Here is a 9555-nt window from a genome sequence, read left to right as displayed (position 1 = left end):
AAGGTTTAAAGTAATTCAACACCTTCACTCTCTGTCCCTGAAAACCTCAAACAAAGCCAGAAATCTTGGGGTTATTATGGATTCTGATTTACATTTCGACAGTCACGTTAAATCAGTAACAAAATCAGCCTACTATCACCTAAAAAATGTAGCAAGACTTAGAGGGCTCATGTCAGCTCAAGACTTAGAAAAACTTGTACATGCCTTTATTACTAGTAGGCTAGACTACTGTAATGGTCTCCTTGCAGGTCTTCCGAAAAAAACTATCAGGCAGCTACAGCTTGTTCAGAACGCTGCTGCTAGAGTTCTTACAAAGACCAAAAAATGTGAGCACATTACACCAATTCTTAAATCCTTACATTGGCTCCCTGTGTGTCAGAGAATTTATTTCAAAATCCTCCTGCTCACATATAAATCACTACATGGTCTAGGACCGAAGTATATCACTGATATGCTCCCACTACATAAGCCTTCTAGACCACTAAGATCTTCTGAGACCAATCTGTTAGTGATTCCCAGAGTAAACAACAATCACGGGAGAGCATCATTTAGTCACTATGCAACAAATGGCTGGAATAAACTTCCTGAAGATGTAAGACTTGCCCCAACTCTGACCACTTTTAAAACTAGACTGAAAACGTTTATGTTCACCATAGCTTTCTGCTAAATCTTTTAATGTCTGCACTGTTTTTAATTATTGCAAATATGTTTTTATTCTCTTTTCTTTCTGTAATGCATTTTTAAATGTTTTATTATTTTCTTTTAATTCTTCTATTTTTTTTCTTCTCACTTTGTTTTATGATGTGAAGCACTTTGAGTCTGCCTTGTGTATGAAATGTGCTATACAAATAAAGTTGCCTTGCCTTGCCTTGAAGGAATGTATTGCTTCAGCTATTTTGTCCAGAATCTCTGACTTCATTACATTTACATTTACATTTAGGTCATTTAGCAGACGCTTTTGTCCAAAGCGACTTACAATAAGTACATTTGTCAAAAGAAGGAAACAAGGAAACCACAACGAATCATTGCCGATAAAGTAAGAGCTAAAAATAGAACAAGTGTTAGGTCCTCATCTGAGTAAACTAGTAGTTCAAGAGCAACAGTGCTACGATCAGAGTGCTATAGGTAAGGGTTTTTTTTTTGGGGGGGGGGGGTGTTGGTGGGTCATGCTAGTCGAGGTGAAGTCTGAACAGGTGAGTCTTGAGCCTTTTTCGGAAAATGGCAAATGACTCAGCTGTCCTGATATTGGCCGGGAGTTCGTTCCACCACTGAGGCGCCAGAACAGAGAAGAGTCTGGACTTTGCTGAGCGACATTTGTTTGATTTCAGCGATGGTGGTACCAGCCGGCCAGCTGAAGTAGAGGAGCGAAGTGCTCGCTTCGGGGCATGAGGTTTGACCAGTGTTTGAAGGTAGATGGGTGCCGTTCCATTGATGGCCCTGAAGGCCAGTGTCATCGTCTTGAATTGGATGCGTGCTGCAACAGGGAGCCAGTGGAGGTCACGGAGGAGGGGGGTCACATGGGAGAATTTGGGTAGATTGAAGATAAGGCGTGCTGCAGCGTTCTGGATACGCTGCAACGGTTTAATCGCAGAGGCCGGGAGTCCGGCCAGGAGAGAGTTGCAGTAGTCAAGGCGGGAGATGACCAGTGCTTGGACCAAGAGTTGCGTTGCATCCTTTGTGAGGAGGGTCCGAATCCTGCGGATGTTGTAGAGGGCAAATCTGCAGGATCGGGCCACAGCAGTGATGTTGGGGGTGCAGGATAGTTGGTCATCGAGGATTACACCCAGGTTCCTTGCAGTTGACGACGGCAATACTGTGATGCCCTCGACAGTGACCGACAGGTCCATGCGAGAGCAGTCTTTCCCTGGGATGAAGAGGAGTTTGGTTTTATTCAGGTTAAGCTTGAGGTGATGTGCAGTTGTCCAGACAGAGATGTCAGCCAGACAGTCCGAGATGCGAGTTGCAATGTGGGTGTCAGAGGACGGGGGAAAAGAGAGGAACAGCTGGGTGTCATCTGCGTAGCAATGGTAGGAGAATCCATGCGATGTGATAACAGAACCTAGTGATCTGGTGTATAGTGAGAACAGAAGCGGTCCTAATACTGAGCCTTGAGGGACACCCGTGTCCAGAGAACAGGGTTTGGACATAGAGCCATTCCATGTGACCTGAAAGGTGCGATTTGTCAGGTATGATGTAAACCAGGCGAGAGCAGAGTCAGTTATGCCAAGTTCAGCCAGAGTGGAGAGGAGGATTTGGTGATTGACTGTGTCGAACGCAGCAGATAGGTCGAGGAGAACGAGAACGGAGGAGTGGGACGAGGCTCTGGCGTCTCGCAGGGACTCGGTCACTGTGAGGAGGGCCGTCTCAGTGGAGTGAGCAGTCCTGAATCCTGATTGATTAGGGTCTAGGAGGTTGTTCAGCGAGAGATAGGATGACAGTTGGTTGTAGGCGGCACGTTCCAAGGTTTTAGAGAGGAATGAAAGAAGAGATACAGGTCTGTACTTCAAATGGATAGAAATGTTCCATCTTTTCTGAAAGCATCATTGCCTTGCCTGAGCCTCAGCTCAACCTCATACGAGAAGGTGGGAAGCGGAAAGACAGTTGTCCATGGCTGTGAACGACCTGTGAAGGACTCTGAATGGCTGCTCAATGAAGAGGATGTTGACGGAGACAGAGATGCTGATAAACCCAGACTGGAGTCTGAAGAAACAGCGACGCAGTAATTGAATTTCAATGTAACCTTCCCCTTTGGTAGATGGCCAACACTTGTGAGGTTCCAGAAGTCTTGGAAATCCTCCTCTTCATATTGAAGGTCAAATGAGTGGCTTAACTGCAATTTGTTTTCCAATATCCAATTTCAGGCCATCAGCCAAATCCATTCGGAACTTCCTAATGTCCTGTGCTGAAATGATCACTCTCATTAGCATCTTCCTTTGAGTGAGAAACGCTCAACTCCCCTGGGGATGGAGAAAAAAGAACAAGAGAAAAGACAACATGAGCGATATATCCAATAAACATTGATTCATTTGTTTTTGCAATCCAAGTCCTTTAAATGGACAGATCACTGCAAAAATTAAAAATACATATTTTGCCTCTGGCCTGTAGTGCTGTTTATCCATCAAGATAGTTTTGGTGTCAGTTGGTGAGTTTTGTAGATATTGGCTGTAGAGATGTCTGTCTCCTCTCCAATATAATGGGAGTAAATGGCTCTCTTCTTGTGGTGCTCAAAACGGCAAAAAATACATTAAAAAAATTCAACACCAGTGTCTCCTCAGACCTTGTCAGCAGTTTCATGTAGGATTTTCCTTTGAGTAGAAAGAAAGTAGTTCTGGCAGATTCTACCATAGAAAGAAAATACTTCCTACTTGAAACTGCTCACATCAAGGTCTGTGGATATCTTGAATAACCAGGTCATGATTTCTGGAAAGACACATTGCTGTTGAGTTTTTCATATGTATTTTCTATTTCTATTTTTATATGTTTGAAAACTGGTCACCACCTGTTTTCCTGTGAAACTCCAGCAGTGTTCTGTGGACCAAAAACGAAGCCCGACCTTCACTCAGCATGAGAGTTAGTTGATAATACTGAATTTTCATCTTTGGATTTAAGAAGGAGGAACATTTTCTCAAACCACAAAGGAACACTTAATCCTGTGGTTTGTCACAAAGTTTCAAATTCAAATTCATTAAATTTGGAGAGATGCGGTTTTCACTGGACAGAAAATTAATCTGAAATAACTTCAGCTGTCAGACAAATGTAGTGGAGTAAAAAATACTAATATTTGCCTCTGAATTGTAGTGGAGTATACTGTAAGTATGAACTCGGAAATACTCAAGTAAATTACAAGTACCTCGAATAGGTCCTTAAAGAGAGTACCAGCATGGAAGCTTAGCAACGAACAGCAACAAGATGTATTTTAGCCACTAAATAAATATAAATTAATTAATACATAATAAAAATCTATATAAAATCACAAGTGTGCGTTAGTATATTTTATATATATGATTTTGCCATCTGCTCCTGTGTAATTATTTCACACAATTATAATAAATAACTTGAACTAACTCTACGATTAATTTGTGTCGTAATTTGAATATAATTAATCAACAATAGCAAGATATCAACAACTCAAAACAATTTGTTATTCTACCCTTTTAAAATAAGTGAAAGTACAAAATGAATAAATCGCTTGAATATTTTTATGTTTTTTTATTTCACAACATTTTGTGGCATATTAACATACAGAGAAATTCATGTCTTGAGCTCAAATCTTATTCAAATTTGCAAAGTTCAAACATTTTGTTATTTTGTTTATGAGAAACACAAAATATAGTGTATTCTACATGACAAAGAAAGAAAACTATCAAAAATATAGAGTTCTTTAATATACATTGAGGTGAATAATATTTATTAGTTAGATGGCAGTATTAGTAAGCTATACATAAGATATTTTCAAGCAAGGTCCATTTCATGTGTGCGTTTCCACAGAGGCCTTTATGTTCAATCCATCCGGTATGTATGAAGATCGTGTAGATTACGTCAACGGCAAACATAAATACATGAAAACATTGTATGTTCAAACAATTACATGTTACATCAGCAAACTCCTTTTCTTGTTTACTTGTCTGTCATTAATTTAAGCTGCATATTTATAATATAGGATACATATTTCTGTCTGCATTGTGCGTGAGATCCTGATACGTCATACAAAAACGGGAGCTTATGTTTAATGAAGAATTTGCCGTTTGCATGAACAAACTCCATGTCAGCTATGTGGTGGCATTGTGGAGGTTCACTGGTGATCTGGTTACACTGAAAGAAAAAGGATCGTTGAAGTGTGACTATTTGTAAACTCATAGTATTAAAGTAAAAGTCTGAAAAGGTTTTCAGCCCACTAGCCTCCCCCAACCCTAAAAGTAGGAACTTTAAAGGGATGGTCCACTATTTATTTGAAGGGGAAGTTCTGTGAGCTGCTTCTCCACAGTCAGTGTATTTTCCACAAAAGATGACCGACGCCTCCAGTTTGGAGAAGCAGGCAGGAATACCAGCGCGGAATCTCTGCCTCTCTTCAAAACCACCAGACTGCATTAGGAAAAACGGTGGTTTTATCTCTCAGAACACAGGAGTTGTTGGTCTACAGCTTCCTCCATGAGTTACTTAGTTTGTTAATGTGTGACTTTGGAGAATCCAGACTGACTGATTAAAAACACCAAAGTCACAAAATAACAACACAAACTAACAACGGTAAACCAGCAGCTCCCACGTTCTGCCAGATAAAATGATTGTTTCCTCAATGCAGTCCGGTGGCTTTGAAGACAACATAGATTTTGTGCTGGTATTTCCTGCCTGCTTCGCCAAACTCCACTCCTCCCACCACACTACTAAACATCACAACTATCCCTTTACTCTTAACAGCTTTTGACATTGCTAAGCTAATTAGCTTAGCTGCAGCTAACTAGGAGCCATAACACTAGGCAGCTTGACAGTTAATAAGCTTGCATTATGTGAACTAAAATATGATCAGCTGCATCCCTTCCCTCAACAACTGTGTTGTTTCTGTTGAGACGGACAGAAAATACGGTATATTGTCTTGTGATATGCACACTTCACCATGTTATATACCCATAATACTTTGCACATTTGTGATTCTGAGGTGTCATGAGCTGAATTACCATTCAGATGCCTGATGCCACTGTGCTAGTCTGAATTTCATGTTACAAAATAACAATTTAAGTTGTTACAACTATGTTCCAAACAATAATGAATATTGCTTTTGATATATAAGCATACATGTTTGTTGTTGTTGTGTCTAAATGTCAAAATATTCCAAATGAGGATATACTAATGTCTTTGTTTTATTATTACTGTCAGTCTTTAATATAGTTTTCCAGCTGGCATAATTTGCTCTTGAAGCAAACAAACGTTTCCGTGTAGGCGGCGACCTGTTGTCCATGAGCAGCTGTGCAGGAGACTAGAGGGGAGTCTCCGGCGGGTTGTTCCTCCTCACCCGGGCTTTCCTGCTCTCCTGCTTCAGCTTCAGAGTGCGCAGCTTCTGCTGCCGGCGTTTCTCGCGGTACCACCGCTGCTCGCAGTACTCGTCCACACTCAGGCTGTTGGTGCCCACCATGTGCAGGTCTTTGTAGCTCTTCAGAGGGAGCTGCTGCGGCAGCCACGCGTTCCCGTGTCCCGGGACCAGAGCCGGTGCATGAGGGGGCCCCGACTGGGCCAGAAACCCGGTCCTGCCTTGGACCACGGGGCCCGGGAGGTTGGGGCTGAGGTTCTGCTGGTAGCGGGTCAGGTGGAGGCTGTGGTTGGGTATGATGTGGATCCGGTATCGGGCCAGGACCTGGCTGTAGGAGTGCTCGTGGCTGGAGCAGGTGTAGATGCCCGTGTCAGCCAGCTCCAGACGTTGAACCAGCAACCCCCGCTCCATGTGGAGGCAGTGGTCGTCATCGCTCTGGAGCTGAGGAGACAGGCAGACAGACAGGCAGATAGTTTACCTACTAAATGAAACACGGTGTAGAACAGACATCTGGACTCGTCATCAGCGACTCACCTCCCTGCTTTCCTGCGTCTGAGTGGCGGTTTGCTGCCGGCTGTCAGTGCGCTGCAGCGTCCACCTGAGGTCAGCCTGCGGAGAGCGAGCAACACACTCCAGGAAGGTGGAGTTCCCCTCCACACCGTATACCATCTTCACCTCCACTGAGTCCGAATCTGACAGAGCAACAGAGTGATTTTGTGTCACGACAGTTTAAATAATGTGAGCTGAATGTGAAAAAGGACAGATTATAATATTCAGCGTATCAAGTTCTTTTGACGTCTAACAGAGAAAAACAAGAATGACCAAAGACGCAAACATTTAAACATTTGATCCTGATTATTGTATGAGAAGCAGAGAAAACTGCAGTACTCAGTAAAACCTCTAGAGGGGGTAATACGCCTGCCTTCAGATCAGAATGATAATGGAAGGTATTTTACTGCATTCTCTGTCAGTGCTGTATGTTTTTTTGTCATATTACTGTAGTTCAGCAATCATACATGAGTATTCTTACAAACATACAATTGGGAAAAGCGACACAAAGTCTTGCAAAATGATTAATAGCAGTACAAAAAAGTCCATACTACATACCCACTAACTTGGACTGTTTGCAAACAATGTACAAATATTTAATAACAGTTAATTATAAAATAGGTCAAATGTCAATTCAACTTCTAATAAACTTCAGTAATATACATTTTTATAATGGATGATGGTCCTAGTGCAGACTATGATGGTCTTAGTGCAGACTATGATGGTCCTAGTGCAGACTATGATGGTTCTAGTGCAGACTATGATGGTCCTAGTGCAGACTATGATGGTCCGAGTGCAGACTTTAATGGTCTTAGTGCAGACTATGATGGTCCTAGTGCAGACTTTAATGGTCTTAGTGCAGACTATAATATCCTAGTGCAGACTATGATGGTTCTAGTGCAGACTATGATGGTCCTAGTGCAGACTATGATGGTCCGAGTGCAGACTTTAATGGTCTTAGTGCAGACTATGATGGTCCTAGTGCAGACTTTAATGGTCTTAGTGCAGACTATGATATCCTAGTGCAGACTATGATGGTTCTAGTGCAGACTATGATGGTCCTAGTGCAGACTATGACGGTCCGAGTGCAGATTTTAATGGTCTTAGTGCAGACTATGATGGTCCTAGTGCAGACTTTAATGGTCTTAGTGCAGACTATGATATCCTAGTGCAGACTATGATGGTTCTAGTGCAGACTATGATGGTCCGAGTGCAGACAATGATGGTCCTAGTGCAGACTATGATGGTCCGAGTGCAGACTTTAATGGTCTTAGTGCAGACTTTAATGGTCTTAGTGCAGACTATGATATCCTAGTGCAGACTATGATGGTTCTAGTGCAGACTATGATGGTCCTAGTGCAGACTATGATGGTCCTAGTGCAGACTATGATGGTCTTAGTGCAGACTATGATGGTTCTAGTGCAGACTATGATGGTCCTAGTGCAGCCTATGATGGTCCGAGTGCAGCCTATGATGGTCCTAGTGCAGACTATGGTGGTCTTAGTGCAGACTATGATGGTCCTAGTGCAGCCTATGATGTTCTAGTGCAGACTATGATGGTCCTAGTACAGACTATGATGGTCCTAGTGCAGACTATGATGGTTCTAGTGCAGACTATGATGTTCTAGTGCAGACTATGATGGTCCTAGTACAGACTATGGTGGTCTTAGTGCAGACTATGATGGTTCTAGTGCAGACTATGATGTTCTAGTGCAGACTATGATGGTCCTAGTACAGACTATGATGGTCCTAGTGCAGACTATGATGGTTCTAGTGCAGACTATGATGGTCCTAGTGCAGCCTATGATGGTCCGAGTGCAGCCTATGATGGTCCTTGTGCAGACTATGATGGTCCTAGTGCAGACTATGATGGTCCTAGTGCAGCCTATGATGGTCCTAGTGCAGACTATGATTGTTCTAGTGCAGACTATGATGGTCCTAGTGCAGCCTATGATGGTCCGAGTGGAGCCTATGATGGTCCTAGTGCAGACTATGATGGTCTTAGTGCAGACTATGATCGTTCTAGTGCAACCTATGATGGTCCTAGTGCAGACTATGATGGTCCGAGTGCAGACTATGGTGGTTCGAGTGCAGACTATGATGGTCCTAGTGCAGCCTATGATGGTCCGAATGCAGACTATGGTGGTTCTATTGCAGACTATTGTTGGGGACCTAACCGTTAGGACTACACAATGTGGCCTACAAAAGCCTACACATGCGGTCCGGACAAAGGGACAAAGGAGATAAAAACTACAACCACCATTTTAGGGTCCCCTAAAATGGCAACGTCACACAACTGGTGCCCTATTGGCTGACAGTCTTCAGGTAACCACAGGGGGTCCCCTGAAGACGTAAGCTATATATATTCCGGCGCCGCCGGAAGAACTTTCTCTTTCCACCGTAACTCGCGTTACAATAGGAGGTGAACATTACGTCTTTGTCCTAGGCCGCAGTCTTTCCCCCAAACTCGCTGGACGAGCAACAGACTGTTTTACCCCTCTTTTCCTCTACTCATTTTATTTTTCTTTTGTTTATCATTTTGGATCCTGAGGAGACTGCCGCACTCTCCTGTTCCCCGCGGTAAGAAGAAAAACTTTCTTCGTCCCAGCTGCCAGCAGAACGGATAACTCGACCCGTCTTTGTCTGAAATCAGCTGACTAAATCGCAGAGCCCCGCGATTGTTCATCGTTTCCTGCAGAAGGAAGAATTACTAACGGTTTTCTTCAACCAATTGGATCCGGCGCTGAACGAGCGCCCACGAACTACCGTCCGTTGCCGGCGTCAAGGAACGCCATCACCGCACGGGACGAAACCCTCACATCGACGCATCTCACATCGACAAAGTAAGAGGCTATTTGTCTGGGCAGAAGCAGAGATTCGATAGTGTAGGACATGCTTGTAATTCTTGTTAATGTGTTTTAAGTTCTGATCGCGGACCGCCGAGTCCGTTTGTTCATGTGCTGCTGTATTCGAATGCTGATCGT

General features: G+C 43.2%; 1 protein-coding gene across 1 annotated transcript in view; it reads right to left on the bottom strand.

Moving 5' to 3' along the window:
- Positions 1-5939: 5939 nt before the first annotated feature.
- The window catches only part of LOC311023650 (semaphorin-3D), a 75768-nt gene continuing 72152 nt past the window's right edge, over positions 5940-9555 (bottom strand). Inside the window, exons 16-17 of the mRNA XM_084025625.1 lie at positions 6557-6714; positions 5940-6463 (exon numbers count right to left, since the gene is read on the bottom strand). Coding sequence (XP_083881751.1) covers positions 5972-6463; positions 6557-6714 — 650 coding nt within the window. The 3' untranslated portion in view covers positions 5940-5971. The remainder of the gene's footprint in view (positions 6464-6556; positions 6715-9555) is intronic.

Source organism: Eutrigla gurnardus (assembly GCF_963514095.1).
Source record: "Eutrigla gurnardus genome assembly, chromosome: 2".
NCBI classification, from domain to species: domain Eukaryota; kingdom Metazoa; phylum Chordata; class Actinopteri; order Perciformes; family Triglidae; genus Eutrigla; species Eutrigla gurnardus.
The sequence above is the reverse complement of the archived record's forward strand: the minus strand, read 5'-3'. Positions and strand labels throughout refer to the sequence as shown.